Source organism: Pimephales promelas, chromosome 13 (genome assembly GCF_988280905.1).
Source record: "Pimephales promelas chromosome 13, fPimPro1.hap1.1, whole genome shotgun sequence".
Lineage (NCBI taxonomy): Eukaryota > Metazoa > Chordata > Actinopteri > Cypriniformes > Leuciscidae > Pimephales > Pimephales promelas.
The window spans coordinates 36,069,690-36,090,349 of NC_142781.1; the positions used below are offsets into that span (position 1 = coordinate 36,069,690).

The 20,660-nt window shown below is 42.3% G+C and overlaps 1 protein-coding gene across 3 annotated transcripts; it reads left to right on the top strand.

The window, feature by feature from the left end:
* The first annotated feature begins 600 nt into the window (after nt 1–600).
* On the top strand, nt 601–20,070 carry evlb (Enah/Vasp-like b). Of its 3 annotated transcripts, none has more exons than XM_039690272.2 (13): nt 601–1,114; nt 7,335–7,503; nt 9,769–9,946; nt 13,028–13,091; nt 14,420–14,472; nt 15,313–15,569; nt 17,186–17,286; nt 17,411–17,453; nt 17,594–17,627; nt 18,235–18,295; nt 18,374–18,434; nt 18,539–18,596; nt 19,768–20,070. In XM_039690272.2, exons 1-13 carry the CDS (start codon nt 1,110–1,112, stop codon nt 19,803–19,805), a joined length of 1,122 nt encoding a protein of 373 aa, XP_039546206.1. In that variant the 5' UTR covers nt 601–1,109; the 3' UTR covers nt 19,806–20,070. The 3 variants fall into 3 exon arrangements, with proteins under 3 accessions (XP_039546206.1, XP_088975124.1, XP_039546202.1); XM_089118998.1 differs by lacking the exon at nt 601–1,114 and adding an exon at nt 1,648–1,771; XM_039690268.2 differs by lacking the exon at nt 601–1,114 and adding an exon at nt 5,122–5,308.
* Nucleotides 20,071–20,660: the final 590 nt, after the last annotated feature.

Sequence of the window (20,660 nt, forward strand, 5' to 3'; positions counted from 1 at the left end):
GTGAATCGCAGGCTTCTGTGAAATCCTCGCTCGGAGCTATGAATCGCTAAAGTTTGTCGCAATGTTAAGTCTATGGGATTTTTGGGAAATTTGTTCGCCCTTCGGGCGAACATCGTACCCCCGATCGCTTAGAAAAGTCATAGCACACCATTCCCGAATATTCCGCACGTTTTGAGACCTCATTCATGGGTGTGTGACAAAAACTGCGGGAGGAGTAGCGTGCCAAACTTTTGGGCCGACTCAAAAAACACAATAGTAATAGTGTTGCCTTGCTTTCAGCAAGCACCACTAATAATAATTTATATACACAATAACATCAAAAATGCATTGCCATCAATTCTTGTGTAAAAATGATTCTTCCCAACCATTCTCTCTCAGTTTGAGCCTGATGAATCTTGACATTATCCTGGAATATGAACATGATGTGTCTTCCTAGTTGTTCAAGAAATTAAAAGCGACACACTCCATCAATTAGGGTTAGAAGAACATGATAGAAACATGATAATCTCTACAATAATGATCCAAAAATAGAATTTGCCCATTTAAATCCACACAGTGACGTTTTTGGTCGTCAGTGTGGAGTGTAAGGGTTGGGTTAGTTATAGTTTAGTGGTTTATTATAAGGATATCAGCCCCGCTGGTGTGACTCTTCTGTGTCTGTTGTTGATGATGATGATGATGTTTCGCGCGGATTGTGGGTTTGAACCCTTGTCTTCCCGCCAGATGTTCCAGTAGTGTGTGTCTGAGGCGCCCGTGGGCAGCACCGGACCGGTGAGTCAGTGAGCGGTTACCGGAGACCGGAGACCGTGAGATGGACGTGAGGAGAACACGGCCTCAACACGGCGAGAAAAACACAAAAACACCAGAAAACGACTCGGAATCTACACAGAACCGGCCACATTTGCATCTGTCGCATTTTTTCCTCCGCATCCGTGACTGGCTTTCGTAGCATCGGCGTTTTTTTATTTCTTTTTTTTTTTTTTACTCAGCTTATTCCGTGGATGTTCGCTTTTTCTCTGCAGTGTTGGATCATTAATCACACACGGGGGATCGAGAGACTGCGGTGACATTATTCAACGTTTATAAATAACGAAGAAAAAGAAGAAAATATGAGGTAAGCGCGCGCTCTCACGCGCCGCGTCCGTTATCATCCGTTATTATTAACGGCGAATGCAGCAGATTATGTGACGAGATCTTTTTTGGGCTGAATTTAGTGTTTTACATGTCCTGTTATGTCGACATATTTGAGTTATTGGTTAAAATGATTGGGAATAGATGAGGTTTGGAAACATCAGCCGGCGTGTTCACGCGAGGCCACACATTCTCATGCTGCCATCATCAATGTAGTGCACTTATGACTCTTAATGACTTAGATGTGATAGTCTGCTAAGGGAGGGACGCGTTTATATACACATATACTTATAATTGTTTGAAAATACAGCGACAGAAACGATATAAAATGGAGACATCATCATTATCATCATCAACGCTCGCCTCAGCAGCGCTGTGACGTGTCACGGAGGGCGTGGTCAGAGCAGCTGTTGTCATGGTAACGAGGGCACGCGCGCAGCAGTGCATGTGTTCATTGTTAACGATGATTGATAAGCGCTAATGTGAACTGAACACAGCTTTAACGAGTATAATGCAACGCGTGGTAACCAATTTTAACTTTGGTTACAAGTATTTAAGAAAATATATAATGCATTATAACGTACATTAATCTGCAATTAAGTCTGCTCTGCTTCTGCGCAGACTCTATAGCATCTGTCAGGTAATCAGACACCAGTCTTGGGCCTGTCTCTAAAAGTCTTTAGTCTTTAATTAGTTTGTGTGTGTGTAAATGAGAGAGAGAGTATGTGTGTGTGTGTGTGTGTGTGTGTGGGTGTGTGTGTGTGTTATGAGACATGATACTAGAGTGTAATTTTGGAAAGAAACATCGGGGTCATTGACATGCCGTGAATCCCGTGAAAACTTTCAAGGTGGTTAATTGTAATGAAAAATGTTTATGATCTTAATAGGCTTAATTTTCTTTGAGCAAAATAAAGTGAGTTATCTTCTCTTTTGATTTTTAGCCAGACATACCCATATCGTTATCAGGCTCAGATGGTGCAGATTGTCATGATCACACCGTTCTCCAAAATTTTTGTTTAAAAAATGTGTTGAGCTCCTGCGGCTCTTAAAGGCACAGCTCACCCTTAGTGAAGATGAAGTCATCATTTACTCATTCTGGTGTCGTTCTATTTCCGTACGACATTCTTTCTTTTATGGACCACAAAAGGAGAATTAAAAAAGTATTTTATTTTTTTGTCGATTTGTATTTCGTGTTGCGCTTTTGTCTTGTTTTCTGGGCGTGTCAGAGTGGGCAAACCTCGACCCCAGTCAGCCTGATGGTGGCGCTACAGCGATCAGGAGTACGAAATCGTTAATAACTCCTAAACCGTTTCGCCCGATCGGGACCAAACCACAGCAGAAAGATTCTCTCGGCTCTGATTGTCAATAATTATCAAATAAATGTGTAAAGTGCGATTCACGTTGGCGACGGGATGCCACAAGTTTGCAAAAGTAAAAGTTTTTTTGCACTTTTTATGGATTTAGTTGTAGTTTCCCTGGTTTGCACCACAGAACACACTCTGATCTCAGTGTGAAGCAGAAGTCAGTCGTTCCTGTCACTCGCGCGCTCAATCCCGTTAGCAGCGGATGAGCCGCGTCACGTGACCTTTAGCGCTCCTGTCGCGCTCTCGTCACGGCTCATACGCTGGCGGTCTGAGGAGCGAGGTCATGCATGCGGATCACTGCAGGTAAGATCCGGCGACAAGCACACACACACACACTCACACACACTCAGAACGTTGGCAGTTTCTCAGGGAGTCTGTGTTTGAGTGTGTATGTGTGTGTGTGTGTGTGTGTTTTCTCAAGGGTTTCTGCTGTGAATCTCCTGGTGTGTCAGTGATGTCTGGCTCGGTGGGTGAAAACGGTGTGTGTGATTGACAGATGCTCACTCTCCTCTACAGGAATCATTCATGACTACAGCACACACACACACACACACACACACACACACACCTGGCTGCAGCTGAAGACACTCAGATCTGCTTCACACACACACACACACACACTCAGATCTGATCTGCTGTAAAAGCCTCAGTGTAACGAGGGCAGATTATCAGCACTTTATTCATTGGATCATGCGAAGCTAAGCCGCCCCTCACACACACACTCACACACTCACACACTCACACACACACACACACACACACACACACACACACACACACACACACTCACACTCACACACACACACACACACACACACACACACACACACTAAGATTCCCTAAAGTACATTTGACAAAAAAATACTTTTTCAGTTTTTCCACTTCCAAGTTTCACGTTTAATTCAATGTTACTTGCTGTTTCTTTGTGAAATTATCTTTTTATCTCACAGTTCTGATTCTTCTGTCACTCAATTCTTAGTTTATATCTCAAAAACGTGAGAAATAAAACTCATAATCTCATTATTATTATAATTTCTTCTCTATTTTGAGTTCGGGGTTAAATATCCCAGTTCTAATGCGATTTGCCAAACTCTCTTTAACATCTATCTATCCATCCATCTAATCATCCATCCATCCATCCTTCCTTCCATCTAATCATCCATCCATCCTTCCTTCCATCCATCCATCCATCTAATCATCCATCCATCTAATCATCCATCCTTCCTTCCATCCATCCATCCATCCATCCATCCGTCCATCCATCCTTCCATCCATCTATCCATCCATCCTTCCATCCATTCATCCATCCATCCATCCATCCTTCCATCCATCCATCCATCCTTCCATCCATCTAATCATCCATCCTTCCTTCCATCCATCCATCCATCCATCTAATCATCCATCCATCTAATCATCCATCCTTCCTTCCATCCATCCATCCATCCATCCTTCCATCCATCTAATCATCCATCCTTCCATCTATCCATTCATCCATCCATCCATCCATCCGTCCATCCATCCTTCCATCCATCTATCCATCCATTCATCCTTCCTTCCATCCTTCCATCCATCTAATCATCCATCCTTCCATCTATCCATTCATCCATCCATCCATCCATCCGTCCATCCATCCTTCCATCCATCCATCCATCCATCCATCCATCCATCCTTCCATCCATCTAATCATCCATCCTTCCATCCATCCATCCATCCATCTAATCATCCATCCATCTAATCATCCATCCTTCCTTCCATCCATCCATCCATCCATCCATCCATCCTTCCATCCATCTAATCATCCATCCATCCATCCATCCGTCCATCCATCCTTCCATCCATCTATCCATCCATTCATCCATCCATTCATCCATCCATCCATCCATCCGTCCATCCATCCTTCCATCCATTCATCCTTCCTTCCTTCCTTCCTTCCATCCATCTGTCTGGGTATTTATTTGTATTTCGCTATGTCAGTCTATGATCAATTTGTTTTGTATCATTTCTATTCATTCAGCTTTTTTATGCTAATTGATTCATCCATTACCGTAATTGTGTCAGTGTGTCATTTCTCTCTCTCTCTCTCCCTCTGTCCCTCTCTCTCTCTCTCTCTCTCTCTCTCTCTCTCTCTCTCTCTCTCTCTCTCTCTCTCTCTCTCTCTCTCTCTCTCTCATCCTGTTAGATGCTGTGTGTGGATGTTTAATTGAAAACTAGTTAGTGCTTCAGACCATTTAGATCAAACTTAATTTTCCTGTTTAATTCAACCCTAATTCGGTTTGTAGCCTTTTCATTTTAAGAGTGTGTGAGAGAGCGAGTGAGAGAGTATCAGTGAGAGAGCGAGGAGTTTCCTATTCGAGAGAGCATCTGTGAGAGAGAGAGTGAGTGAGAGAGAGCGAGCGAGAGAGCATCAGTGAGAGCGGAGGGGGGATGATGTGAGGGTATTCACTGGAGAGAAGGGGGAGGAGCCTCGTAATCCACTCAGCCAATGGCTCGTCAGGGAGGCAGAGTGAAGGTGCCAACATCAGCATCATCATCATCATCATCATCTCAGTGAGTGCCGGACAAAGGAGAGCATCACCACACCCTTGTGCTCGCCGAGGGGTTTACACTCGCCACACACTCCTCCTCTCCTGACCACGCTCCTCCACGGCTCCCAGGGCACTGACGGAGGGAGGAGGTGAAGGAGAAGAGGAAGAGGGGGAGGGGAGAGAGAGCTGTTGCTCGGCTATGATCATGGACGCTAACCTGCAGTCCCAGCGCTTCTTCTTCCCGCAGATCTTCTGTGATCCCGCCGTTCAGCTCAGCGAGAGCAAGAGGTACGAGCGTCCGTACGAGCCGCCACACCGCCGCCACGGTCTCCATTGTCCTGCTCTCACAGCCTGCGCCGTTACCATGGAAGCCAGTGTGTGTGTGTGTGTGTGTGTGTGTGTGTGTATGTGAGAGAGAGTGTGAGTGTGAGAGAGTGAATATGTGTCTGTGTGACAGCGAATTTGTGTGTGTGTGTGTGAGAGAGAGTGACTGTGTGTGTGTGAGAGAGAGAGAGAGTGTCTGTGTGTGTGTGTGTGTGTGTGTGTATGTGTGTGTAATCAGATTTGTCCAGATATTGAGTGTTTGGCACAGAGAAAAAAGATTTTCACACAGAATTTTGATAATGCATTAATAAATGTTGAAATTAATATAAACTCCGATTATTAAATGCTGTGGAAGCATTGCTCAGTCACTGCTCCTGTAACTAATGAACCTTGTTGTAAAGTGTCACCGATTCACTAATGAACGGCAACACTGAATTAAACACTAAAGACTGAAATAGTATTTTAATGCAAATTTCTTATGTTACAGTGCACCTGTCATCATAACGCATTATACTGTAAATAAGTAACCAGCGGTAAAATGCATTACAATATTTACTATTCCGTTGTGTTTTTTATACGTTCTAAAGGTGTAATAATGCATCATAACTCTGGGTACAGTTATTCATGACATCATACAAGGTGCATAAAATGAATGCATTAATACACATCAATAATGCATTATATACGAAGGATTTACTGAACTTTTTGTCAATATGACGGTTATCGTGATGTTGTATTTAACGGGCGATAAAACCTGATTTTTTTTCCCTAAAATTTTAATTTTGCAATGGAACATTCCAGATCGATTTGTTGTTGTTTTTCTGAGATGTTTTACCATTTCCTTCTTTATAGTTGTAAAAAAGCGTATTTCATTCAAAGCTTTAATTGTTGGTGTTTTTTGTAATTATTTGTCGATTTCTAAGTAAAAAAGATTTCAAGTGTACATGACGTTCGCTATATTTGCTTACTGTTTGAATCGATCAAGCGTGAAACGCTAACCGCTAACTTGTGTTAAAGTTACCGAAAGTCAGTTTAGCCGATGCATGAGGTTCATGATGAGATGTGCAGAATATGACGGGTTTAATATGATAGAGAGCTGTAGATGTGCAGAATATGACGGGTTTAATATGATAGAGAGCAGTAGATGTGCAGCTCGGGTCGATGCGGATCCATAATGCGGTTATGAATACAGTAGATGCGCGGGAATAATAGTGTTTTCGTGCCGTAATGTCTGGCTCACTCTTATGAATGAAAGAGCTCAGACTGCATCCCCAAGGCTTCTGTTACCGTGGAGACGTGTGGCTTCTCAGCATCCCATAGTCTCACCAGCCAGGGCGCCATGGCAACCACAGAACCCTCCACACACTGACAGACCGAGGCCAGCCGAGAGTGATGTTCACTGCAGCGTTACAGTGATTACAGTCACAGACAGTTTATAAAGTCCAGATAAAGTTAGTTTAGATTGATTCACTTCCATTGTAAAGATCATTAGTGATTAACTTGTGTTTGATCAGTGTTTGCTCTCCTTACGGAGAGACTCACGTTTCTCAATGTTAGCGGAGACGTTTGTGTAGTTGTTGTGGAGTTCCCACTGGTCATCTCATCATCATGTTGTGTGTGAACGTGTAGATTAAGGCACAGGAATATTATAATAAGATCCTCTTCATACAGCAGAAGGAGCGAAATCTGAACGGCTTATTTAATGACATGCTCTCAGAGAACGGCTCACCAGAACACAGTTACTGGGTTTCAGTTTTTGTTTACCTGATTTGCAGATGCTGAGATAAAAAATACAACAAAAAAAGTTTTTTTGTAATTCTATACACAGTAGATATATCTGCTCTAACACAGATCAGTCAGATGTGAAGGGTTTGTTGACTGGTTGTGTTTTCTGAGCTGTGTTTCGAGCGGCCGGTTGATGTCTATGAGGACATTCATTGAGCATCATTGACTGACCCTGTGTGTGTGTGTGTGTGTGTGTGTGTTACAGCGAGCAGAGCATCTGTCAGGCCCGCGCCTCCGTCATGGTCTACGACGACACCAGCAAAAAATGGGTGCCGATCAAACCGGGTCAGCAGGGCTTCAGCCGCATCAACATCTACCACAACACCACCAACAACACCTTCCGTGTGGTGGGCGTCAAACTGCAGGACCAGCAGGTGCGCTCACACACACACACACACACACACACACACTGATGCACTCGCGCTGGTCTCTGTCCTCGTGTGTGTGTGTACATGACCTGCTGCTCTTAAAGTGACAGCGCTCATATTCCTCCATCTCTATAATAACACTCATCACACACCAGGAGACTGAGAACACACACTCGCTCTTCACTTCTGTAACTATATCTGTAATGTATATTTTATTGATAAACTGCAGTGGTATTTTACATTTGATACAGATTTTGAACCTGAACATCTCAAACATGTTAATTTCTGTCGTATCTGTGTTCAGTTGTGTCTATTTAAAGGTGGAATACCTAAGATTTTTGCATTAAAATATCCCATAATCACAAGGCCAGTGTTATATATTTAGTTAAGATGATAACTCACAATATTACAAATGTTTTTAAACAATGTTTAAATGGCGAGAAAATTGAGATTTTAACCAAGGAAACGGAGCTGGGAGTCGCCAGTCAATCGCGTCATATCCGCGTGACCTCAGTTTCCGCTCGTACTGCGTGTAGTCCTGGACAAATGCGTAAGTTGTAGTTGTGTGTCAAACGTCAGCTTGTTTCGCGCGTTTGTTATGGAATGGAGCACAATTACTCTTTAGCGATTGCACCTGGTTCTGTCGACAAAGACAAGTCTCGTAAACGCAAACGTCAACGAACGGGTCAACCAAACGACCCAAGAAGAATTTGGGACAAGAGAAGTAAAACCAGCTCAACATCGGTGAGGCATTTCCTAAATGGAGAGAACTTGGTGAAAAACTCGAACTAGAAAGAGACGCCGATCTTGCATGTGTTTTATGCCGAGTTCAGACTGCATGATTTTAGCCACGATTTTGGCTCGCCGACAGGTTTTGAGAAATCGCCGACAAATGCCCGAAATCACAGGCAAATCGGCGCTCGTTCACGCGAGTGACAATCACGCAGTGTGAATGAACAAAGACGTGAACTGAGAGAATCACCGACGAGTCGCCGACGCCCGTGAGATATTTGGCATGCTAAATATCTGGACCTGTCGGCGATTCAAAATCCTGCTGTGTGAAAAGTGTTTTGACTGAAAACTACATCGGCGATCACCGGCAGCCAGTGAGAGAGCAAGATACAGAGCAGCAGGGAGTTCGGGGAGGAGTTATAGATCACATACCAACATGATATGGCATTGTTTCAACAAAAAAAGCTTCTTCTCGGTCTATTTGGACACAATAAATGGAAGAAAAATTAGTAGAAATTTGGCAGGAGCACTCGTGTCTGTTTCACCAGCTGTACCACAACCGGGTCGAAAAAAAAGTCTCACGTGAGAACTCCGGTCTTGCACGTGTGGTGTCGCGCGTTGTTTCCTTTTCATATCTCACGCGTGTTTGTTGTGAAATGTAGTTTGCAGCGTGCTAGACAGAGTCTGTCGGCGATTTTTCTAAAGTCATGCAGTGTGAAACCTTCTGTCGCCGATCCATCGTCCAGTGTGAACACAGCAGCGACTGAATGCTGGCCAAGATAGTCATGCAGTGTGAAAAGAGCAGCGACCTGACTACTTTGAAAATCGTGCAGTCTGAAAGAGCCATTACTTGACAGGTGAGTTACACCGTGTTCTGTATTCAAATTGCATGTCAGTAAACCATGCAAAACAATTAGTATTATTGTTCGAATGTCTTGTTGTCTATGCATATGATGTGAAAATCGTAAGGTCATGTTCACCGCGAATACTTCTGGGAATGTGAACTGTTGGCTGTATCTTAGAAAACGACGTTTACCTGAAAAGTGTTTCCCGGCTCTCCCCTGACATCTGTGATAATAACTAATTTACTTTCAAACCTTACTTTTCTTGCGGTTATTTCAGTTTAATGAAAAACAAGCATGTCATTAAACGCAACAGTTATAGAAATCGAACTTTACCTCATCCATGACAACTAATTTTCGATTCCCGTCTGACTGAGTTGAAAACAACAGTTCCCATCATTCCGCGTTCCTCCACGGCGTCATCAAGCAAAGCCGCTGTTGTTGTTTTGAATGTAGCGCCCTCTAGCGGCAGAAAATCTTAGGTATTGTAGCTTTAATGAGATTGCTAATGTTTCATTTGTTCTTTTTTAATGACTGAGTGTGTGGAAGTGTGTATTAGTTGGGCGAGTTGTTCAGGTGCAGAACACTAATGCGAATGAGATCCAAGTGGTTTTTTTTTCCTTACTGGAATCGATAAGAATTGAACAATAGCAGCCCTACCCCTGACCTTTGACCTGTGACCTCTGACCTGTGACAGGTGGTCATCAACTACTCCATAGTGAAGGGTCTGAAGTATAACCAGGCCACGCCCACTTTCCACCAGTGGCGGGACGCGCGGCAGGTGTACGGCCTGAACTTCGCCAGTAAAGAGGAGGCTAACACCTTCTCCAACGCCATGCTGTTCGCCCTCAACGTGCTGAGCAGCGCAGACGGAGGTACACACACACACACACACACACACACACACACACACACACACAGTAACAGGATCCGCGGGGTCTGCTAGGTGTGTGTTACGTGTGTTAGTCACCGGACACTGTCGGAGCAGGTTAGAGTCGAGCGCAGGACGGTGATGATCACACACTGGATCTGCCACTGCTTCTGTGTGTGTGTGTACAACGGCCGCTTCGTCCTCTTCAACATGTCCTGTACGTACAGTGTGTGTGTGTGTGTGTGAGCTCTCTACGCTTGCTTTGTTTCTGCTGTAAACTTCATCGAGGTTGTTTCTGGGTTTATATTTGTCAACTTATTTGCTATGATGTTCTGTGTGGTTGCTAGGGTGTTTAATGTGGTTGGTTGGGTGTTCTGTGTGGTTGCTAGGGTGTTTAATGTGGTTGCTAGGGTGTTTAATGTGGTTGGTTGGGTGTTCTGTGTGGTTGCTAGGGTGTTCTGTGTGGTTGCTAGGGTGTTCTGTGTGGTTGCTAGGGTGTTCTGTGTGGTTGCTTGGGTGTTCTGTGTGGTTGCTTGGGTGTTCTGTGTGGTTGCTAGGGTGTTCTGTGTGGTTGCTAGGGTGTTTAATGTGGTTGCTTGGGTGTTCTGTGTGGTTGCTAGGGTGTTTAATGTGGTTGCTAGGGTGTTCTGTGTGGTTGCTAGGGTGTTTAATGTGGTTGCTTGGGTGTTCTGTGTGGTTGCTAGGGTGTTCAGTGTGGTTGCTAGGGTGTTTAATGTGGTTGCTTGGGTGTTCTGTGTGGTTGCTAGGGTGTTTAATGTGGTTGCTAGGGTGTTCTGTGTGGTTGCTAGGGTGTTCTGTGTGGTTGCTAGGGTGTTCAGTGTGGTTGCTAGGGTGTCTAATGTGGTTGCTTGGGTGTTCTGTGTGGTTGCTAGGGTGTTTAATGTGGTTGCTAGGGTGTTCTGTGTGGTTGCTAGGGTGTTCTGTGTGGTTGTCACCTGTATACTGCTCTATAGACCTCATGTTCCTGAGAGAATAGGAAAAGGATCTCCCGCCTGCAGTCGAGTTTGATATTCTCGGTATTATAAACCGGCCGGAGTTTGAGATCGCAATAGACGTGAAGGACTATAATGCGTTAAGAGCTCGCTCAAGTACTGGAGATAAACCATTCAGTGCTTTAAGTAATCAGCAATATTTTATAATGTATCCGATGTTTAATGCAGTGTTGACAGAAGCGGGCTAATATGGTCATACTTCCTGGTTCTGGTAAGAACTGGAGTGGCTGCGTTTTGGACGAGCTGGAGTTTGTTTATTAAGTGTGCAGGACAACCACCCAGTAGAGCATTACAGTAATCTAGCCTTGAGCTCATGAACGCATCAACTAACTGTCCCGCATTCGTCAATGAGAGCATATGGCGTAATTTAGAGATATTTTTAAGATGGAAGAATGCAGTTTTACTTTTTTCAAGGTTTTAGGGCCAATAATTACAATCTCTGTTTTGTCAGAAAAGTGGTAGGAAATTACTAGTCATCCTGTTTTTTATATCAACTATGTTTCCATTAATTTTTTTAAGTGGTAAGTTTCATCAGGTTGTGTGTGTGTGTGTGTCGGGTTGCAGTGTTTTCTTGAAACACGAGCTTGAGGAATCGTTGTGTTATAGACGTGTTACAATATTTATCATGTTGATGGAGGATCTGCCATGTGTCTGACTGCAGCGAGGGTTATATTCCCGATGACCCACACTCGTCACTAGGGATGGGTATCGTTAATGTTTTATCGGTATTACTACTCTTACCGATACCGCTTATCGATCCGATACTTTAACTGTATTCTTATCGGTTCTTTTTGGTGTTTTTTTTTAATTATTTTTTTTAAGAATTAAGAACATAATTAAACTCTATATTTTGAAATGTAAAATAGAAAAAGCAAAACGAAGAAAAATATATTTTTGTTATGCAGCAATGTGCAGGCTTTTTTTTTGTTTTATATACAAAAAGGACACATAAGAAAAAAAAAACACAAAGTACAAACACAAGAGTAGAAGTAATCAAAGATACAAATTATATACAAAGTGCTTTAATTTCAGGAAGGTTTCAGGTAATTGTTTCTGACTGAAAAGAAACCTAATTTAGTAATCAAATATAAAATAGCACTGTATAGTTTATCATAGATAGATGAATGCTTATTAAATCTGAAGTTACTCATTCAAAAGCTGTGAGTGATTTTCTCTGCCTTTTGTTGTTTGATTTGCATTAATGGCTGAATCGTCAGCAGGTTTAGGCTATTAGATATATATAGTGCTGCCCCTTTAAGACCGAGTGCATAGGATCTAATGGGACTGATGCACCATCATTTTCTCCCTATTATTTACGTCCATTTAAGACATAATTGTGTTTAAAAGTGAATAAACTGTGTTGAAGTGAATCTCAGAGCTGGTCATTTTGACATTTTTATGTATATTTGATAGTTAAGGAGGTCGCACGAAGCCCAAAGTATAGGCTACTTTTCTTGTCTCGTTGCAGTCCGTTTCGGAGCGCGCACCGCCTTGTGAACAGCGTCTCTTGCGCAGGTTTTTGTGTTTTTAATAGCCATTTTTTGATCTTGCAACAGTAGAAGAAGATCGTGCTGATTCTGACGGTACGTTTGGGTTTTAGGAAGAACTGACAGCGCTCCGCAGTGCTGTGAAGTAGGCTAAAGGACGTTAAGCTGTTGTTTTTTAACGGTTTTATCTCAAATATCTTCTTTTTATAATCTTTGGAAGCCGAAATACAAAATATATTAGAATAATACCCCAGATCTAAAGTGTAACCTCGCTGAATGTTTAGTTCTGTCCTCATTGTCCCTCATTAAGCGTGGGCTGTCGTGTTTTCTGTGGGTGTGTGTGAGCACGGTGAAGGCATCATGTGTGTGTAGCTGTGGTGTGTTTATAGGTGTGAGCGCTGATGAGCTTCATCTGTCCTCTTCATCTCCATCATCATCATCGATCTGAACTGAGATAAACACTCTCCTGACGGATCCACTTGTTTCCCCCTTGAATTAAGTTTATTTTTCAGAGATCTGTTCCTGTTTACGCTCGAACGCTTCACTGACTCCGCTGTGTTTCTGACGCGCGAGTGTCTCTTTCAGGTCCAGCTGTTCAGCGGCAGCTCCAGAACGGGCCGAACACAGAAGAGCTCGAGGTGCAGAGACGGTAGGATGAAATCATGCACCATATTCACACGCACTCCGATATATTACAGCTTTACGGATATTAGTTTTCATATAGTGTGTAATAAAAGTTTCACAGATCAAAGATAAACAGAGTTTTTGTCTCCTAAAAGAAAGAAGTGATTCTGAACTAAAACGAGTAATTCAGTCTCATTAGCATAATACGGTCTTGATTGGCTGAACAGCGTCTCTTGGCCCCGCCCTCAAACACTGCAGTGTATCTGAGACTGGAGGAGTTCGGCTCGTGGTGTTCGTGTCGAGAAGAACAAAGCAAATCCCCTTCGATGAGATTGATCCGGTGAAACCCTGAGATTGAGATAATATGATAATGAGCGTTTGCTTTCTGGCCAATCAGAGCAGAGCAGCTCTCAGAGAGGCGGAGTTAGAAGCGTTTCAGACGCTGAGAGGAAAGAGCTGAAGCTGCCGTGGACATTATGAGGACATTAAAGTGTGTTTGAGCTTTGGATGCGTGTGAACCAGCCTTTAAAACAGCATTATAGGGCTCTATAAATGTGACATGATGAAGCGCACGCACACAGGCGCCCTCTGCTGGTCAGAGGAGGCAGTGGATGCATTATCATGATGCTGTGTCAGCTCCTCCAGCGTCCCATCATGCATCTGGGTCGCTCCACATCTCTGTGTATTGAGCAGATCTGTGTCATCTGATCGATCTTCATCTGATATCTGATGCTGTCAGGCTCATTATTCGATCGGGAATGTTCCTGACCCGTTCTACTGATGCATTATGGGTCCCTAAAGTCAATGGCTTCTTATTATTATAATGAACACATGAGTATGCGATATATAAATGCTGTTCTTTTGAACTTTCTATTCATCAAAGAATCCTGAAAAATGAAGTGTATCACAATTTCCCCAAAAATATGACTGTGTTCAACACTGATGATAATCATAACTGTGTGTTGATCATCAGATCCTCATATTAGAGTGATTTCTGAAGGGTCATGTGACACTGAAGACTGGAGTAATGATGATAAATTCAGGAATAAATTACACTTTACTGTATATTCACATAGAAAACAGATGATTTATATTCTAGTAATATTTCACAATATTTCTGTTATTTGATCCTATAAATGCAGCTTTGGTGAGCAGAAGAGACTCTTTCAATAACATAAAAAAAATCTTAATTAATCCAAACTTTTGTCCTATAGTGTAAATATGACGATGCGGTTCATCATGATTTCTCTTGATAGCATAATTTAAATCCTACATGAAATCTGACAGTTTCGCAGTGTGTGACTGTGTGTGCAGTGCATGATGGGAAGGTTCAGTGTGTTTCTGTGTCTGCAGGCAAATGGAAATGCAGGCGCATATCGAGCGGGAGAGGCGATCGTCCAACTCAGGTACGAGCAACACAGTGCCGATCGAGGACACTAGCACTGTCAGGGCTGGGGAGATGAAATGCTTTACAATATTGCCTTACTCCCTTAGAAATAACTAATTGCATTATGGGTTACTTTTTAAAAGTGTCAAAAAAATCAATTCATACTCCACACTCCACACCAGATGGGGGCAGTATAGCTCCAGAACGTGAGTATGTCAAGAAACGGCACAGTCCCTATGCTCCGCCCCTACGACCCTAGCGCCGCCATAGCCGAAGCCGAGCAATAGAATAGAATTAATAGAACGAGGCCCTTTTCTGACTACGTTTGGATGTGCGAGTATTAAACCGTGAGATGGGATGAGGTAATGTAACGCTGACGTGACAGTTGCACAGATGTGTGTGCGTGTGCAACTGTGCATGCTGGGAGTTGCGAACCGGAAAATGTCCGATACCCGGTAACTTTACCAGTAATAACAAAATTAATTTAGTTCATAGTTAACGGCTCCTGAACGCTGTAACTAAAGCTGACCTGTCTACGTGACTAAATGAGCCATCAACCCAGCCGTGTGTGATCTGTTTACATACGAGCTGCGGTAGGTCTATCTGTTGAGTATAGCCTACACTAGATATACGTATGTTGTGTGTGTGTGTCCAAATCAATGAATAAAAAGATGTTAAACACAACGCCTCTGCTCTTACTCACAGTTTCTCTCAGCATGAGGACAGGAGAGCTGTCGGTCAATAAATGTAATAAAAAGTAACTTGCGTTTCATCTTATAATGTTTTACTTTACTAGTTACTTGAAAAAAGTAATCTGATTACGTAACTCACGTTACTCGTTCCTGTGTTATTTCCCCAGGTTCCCCGTTTCAGGGTCACGCGGTGCTGTCCGTAGCTCCGCCCATTGCCACACCCCCTCCACTGCTTATGGGCGGCCCCTGCCCGCCTCCACCCCCGCCCGGGCCCCCGCCCCCCTCCACCGGGGCTCCGCCCCCTCCCCCGCCGCCTTTGCCTGCGTGTGGGTACGGGGGCCCCGGGGCCGCGCAGGACGACGGTCAGGGCCCCACAGGACTCGCCGCCATGATCGCCGGAGCCAAACTGCGCCGCGTCAATCGGGTCAGTCGGAAACTCACAACAACAACAACTGCTAAACACATAACATGATCATATTCAGATTCTTTATCAGCATCCAGGGCTCCATGACCATGAGGAACCTTTAACATCTGTGGAATTTTAAAAGATTCTTGATATTAAGAAATGCTCTAAAACATGGTTCTTTTAATAAGGATATGAAGGTTTTTGCACAATAAATAACTCAAACACTGGTAGGGTTGGGTATCGTTTGAATTTGAACGATTCTGATTCCGATTCCGATTCCTTGTTTAGATTCCGGTTCCTAACGATTCTCGATTCCGATTCTTTTAAGAGGCAGGGTCAAAAAAGTTTAGCTAACCTTGCTAACCAACGGCCTTTCTGAAGGAAATACTAAAAATAAAAGGAGTAAAAATACTCCTTTTGTCACAAATTTTGCATTTTGCCGAGATTTCGTTATTTTTAGAAAAGTGAAGCCACTACTCATGTTCGACTCGCGCGGTTATGCCAACACTTCCGGTAGACGCTTCTTCGTTGGTGTTGTTCAGCGGTTTCTTCTTCCGCTCGGCGGACTGTGAATATCGAAACTAGGAATCGAAATTTTAACTTTTGAGCGATTCCGGGAAAAACGAAAAGTTAGTCTCGGTTCCAATCGATACTCGATTCTCGATACCCAACCCTAAACACTGGGTTGTTACGTCTGACCCAAGACCAAGATATAATGTGCAAGCGCGAATCTCTCCGCTCGCACACGCTCACGCTGCTCTTGGGAGAATAGGTCTATTTTCTCTGGGCTCGCTCAGAGAATCCTGCACATAAAATGTGTTCAGTTTTGTTACACGTTTTACTCTAAATCTGCAAAAAAAAAAACCAAAGCCATGAAGCAGGATTTATGTGCAGGATTGTAACGTGTGACAATTTTAGGTTATAACGTTTTCATCATTTCCCGTTATATAAACGTTGTATTTTATCGTTATTTCCTGGTTATAAGAATGTTATTAGAATGTTAAGAAATAACAATTTTACTAATTGCTTTGAACACCTGAAAAAACTGGAAAACTGGCTTAATTTTGAAAAAAAAAAAAAAAAAACGTGATATAAATTTTTGGTCAAACCGCCCAAACACTAACCCAAACACCAAACACTAACCCAAACACCAAACACTAACCCAAACACTAACCCAAACACTAACCCAAACACTAACCCAAACACCAAACACTAAACCAAACACCAAACACTAACCCAAACACTAACCCAAACACTAACCCAAACACTAACCCAAACACCAAACACTAAACCAAACACCAAACACTAACCCAAACACTAACCCAAACACTAACCCAAACACCAAACACTAACCCAAACACTAACCCAAACACCAAACACTAACCCAAACACTAAGCCAAACACTAACCCAAACACCAAACACTAACCCAGGATCTGGGCAACACAAGAACTACCCAAACACTGAAAAAATAACCCCAAAAAGTTTACCCAAAAGGCTCAACCCAGGTTTTCTACCCAGTGTAGCGTATAGAAGCAGAACTCCAAAAACACATCCCACATTTTGCATGAAACATCTACATGTATATAATCCCTAAAGAAGGAAGTGATTGAGCTGAGAGCGTGTGTGTCCTCAGCCCGAGGAGAACTCCTCTTCCGGAGCCAAGAGCGAAGCCAACCGGACCAGTGGCGGGAGCGGAGGCCTGATGGAGGAGATGAACGCGCTGCTGGCACGCAGGTGAACACACACACACACACACACACACACCATAGACCATGACTGCTGAGTAGCTCCGCCCATTCTCATGTATTGTATATAGACATCAGATATAAACACACACTATGTTTATTTCCCATGACAGACGGAAAGCAGCGGATGAGAAGAAAGATGGAGACAGCCAAACCGTGAGTAAACCATTACTCAAATATATGAATCTCAAACGCAGGCTTTTGCTGCGTGTTGTTGAACGATGGAATAGTAGCGGGGTTGTGCTGTGTGTGTGTGTGTGTGTGTTATTGCCTTGAATGATTCTGATGTGTTTCAGGACGATCTGAACTCTCGTGGGCAGAACGCTTCAGGTAAACGACACATGACATCATCAGGAACCGCATTTACACCGCCGATCTCTTCTTTAACAGTGACTGATATCTGCACTTACACACACTTACACTCGAGGAAACAGCCAAAGGTGGACACAGACGACTGATAGTACTAACCTTTGCTCTCTGCAGCGTCTCTCGGACAGGTTTGACCACACATGGGGATGATGTATAACTATAAGCGCAAGGTTTCGTCTCTTGCTGTGTGAACACACACATAACTCATGGCCGTGATGTGAACAGGTTTAATGGTGCTGTGATCAACAGTCTCACTTGTGCTCCTCGTGTCAGAAATGAATGGAGAGTTTCCTCTAGTGGAAGCGTTTGGAACTGCAGCCGAACTGAACGCTCGTTTACGGAGAGATCGGCTCACACGCGGACACACACTTCTTCAGCTTTATGGCTTTGGGTTTCTTGCAGTTTTAGAGTCAAACGTGTTTTTGAAAATATGTATTGCATAAAAAATTTTAAATAGTATTTTTTTACGTTTTCCACAAAAATAAATGTAAAAATGTACAACTTTTTTCATTTCAGCAATAATCTGCCACGCTTTACTGTGTGTGTGTGTGTGTGTGTGTGTGTGCAGACGGAGTGAAGAAGCCGTGGGACCGAGCGAACTCTGCCGAGCGATCGTCGCTGGTGTCAAGGTGAGAGCAGGAACACACACACTTTACCGTCACACACACTGTATGCACTGGGGTCATGTGACGCGTTTGCCTCCGCAGGGTTCGTCCCGTGGGCAGCATCGGAGACTCCGACGCCTTAGACTTCGACAGGATGAAACAGGTACAGATCGAGCGGTGGATATACACACACACACACACACACACACGTGTTCTCTTCTGCGCTCGTACTCACACACACACACACACACGTGTTCTCTTCGACAGGAGATCCTAGAGGAGGTCGTCCGGGAACTGCACAAGGTGAAGGATGAGATCATTGATGGTACGTGGATTGAGTTCTTGGGTTTTATGTGGCGTATCCATTAACTTTTTATATATTGTACAATTTGGATTTCAAATATATATTAATTTCTTATTCAAAGAAATCCTGTTATCCTCCCTCTTTCATCCTTTTCTCCAAAAATGTATTTTAGGTGGAAAAATCAATACAAAACATTGTTTAAAAATTTTTTGGAAAATAACAACGAATAACCAAATGATTTTTAATCTTCGCTATTGCTTTAATGCAGCTGAACAAGAGCGTCGTTATTTGTAGCGTAGTGACGTTTGTTCAAGTAAGCCAGATATAAGCAGATTCTGCGCAATACGCTGTATTTCATATATCATGATGACTCGCGAGTTTAAATTTGTGCTAAATCTGCGTAATATTCTATATTTAATATATCATGAGGACTCGCGAGTTTAAATTTGTGCTAAATCTGCGTAATATTCTATATTTAATATATCATGATGACTCGCGAGTTTAAATTTGTGCTAAATCTGCGTAATATTCTGTATTTAATATATCATGATGACTCGCGAGTTTAAATTTGTGCTAAATGTGCGTAATATTCTGTATTTAATATATCATGATGTCTCGCGAGTTTAAATTTGTGCTAAATGTGCGTAATATTCTGTATTTAATATATCATGATGACTCGCGAGTTTAAATTTGTGCTAAATGTGCGTAATATTCTGTATTTAATATATCATGATGACTCGCGAGTTTAAATTTGTGCTAAATGTGCGTAATATTCTGTATTTAATATATCATGATGACTCGCGAGTTTAAATTTGTGCTAAATCTGCGTAATATTCTGTATTTAATATATCATGATGTCTCGCGAGTTTAAATTTGTGCTAAATCTGCATAATATTCTATATTTAATATATTATATCTCGCGAGTTTAAATTTGTGCTAAATCTGCGTAATATTCTATATTTAATATATCATGATGACTCGCGAGTTTAAATTTGTGCTAAATCTGCGCAATATTCTATATTTAATACAACATGATGTCTCGAAAGTTTAAATTTGTGCTAAATCTGCGCAAAACGCTGTATTTAATATATCATGATGACCACAGTTGATTTTTACCTGCATTTGGTGTGTGTTCATTTCAAACTCGGAGCGTATCGCTGGGAAACTGACGGCGTTTGCTCTTGTTTTCCAGCCATTAGACACGAACTCAGTAGAATCAGCACGACATAATGTCCATGTTTCCCGAGAGCCAAACCCACTGTAGCCGAGGAAGAGGAAGAGGAAGAAGAGGAGAACGTTACGCCGTATTAAAGGCCACAGACGCTAATGCTAACGCGGCGCAGGACACTGCACTGACTTACTGTTCTCTGGAAGAAACTGAAGAAACTACACAACTGTTTTTATGAGGTGTTGTTCTGTTCATTTTCTCTGCATTATTATTATTTTTTTATTATTATGTAGTAGTAGTGTTTTCATGTACACTGCCTTTCAACATTTTTAATGTTTTAAAAAGAAGTCTCTTCTGCTCACCAAAGCTGCATTTATATGATCAAATATACAGTAAAACAGTGAAATAATATTCTAATGTAAATCATCAGTTTTCTATGTGAATATACAGTAAAGTGTAATTTATTCCTGAATTTATCATCATTACTCCAGTCTTCAGTGTCACATGATCCTTCACAAATCACTCTAATATGAGGATCTGATGATCAAGACACAGTTATGATTATCATCAGTGTTGAAAACAGTTATTTACATGTTTATTTCAGGATTCTTTGATGAATAGAAAGTTTAAGAACCGCATTTATCTGAAATATAATCTTTTGTAACATTATAAATGTCTTTACTGTGAATTTTATCAATTTAATTCATCCTTGATGAGTAAAAGTATTGATTTCTTTTATTTATTCCCCCCCCCATAAATGTAATATAAGTTCCTACTGAATCCAGACGGTAGTGTTTACTGTTACAAACGCTTCTGTTTCAGATAAATGGCATTCTTAAACTTCCTATTCATCAAAGAATCCTGAAATAAAAATGTAAATAACTGTTTATAATAATCATAAATGTGTCTTGATGATC

Excerpts from the sequence above, each read along its gene's own strand:
- evlb (XM_039690268.2), top strand. The coding sequence starts at position 5,220 with ATGATCATGGACGCTAACCTGCAGTCCCAGCGCTTCTTCTTCCCGCAG. Across the intron at positions 5,309-7,334 it reads CAGCTCAGCGAGAGCAAGAG|CGAGCAGAGCATCTGTCAGG; the intron begins GTACGAGCGTCC and ends TGTGTGTTACAG. Across the intron at positions 18,296-18,373 it reads CGATCGTCGCTGGTGTCAAG|GGTTCGTCCCGTGGGCAGCA; the intron begins GTGAGAGCAGGA and ends TTGCCTCCGCAG.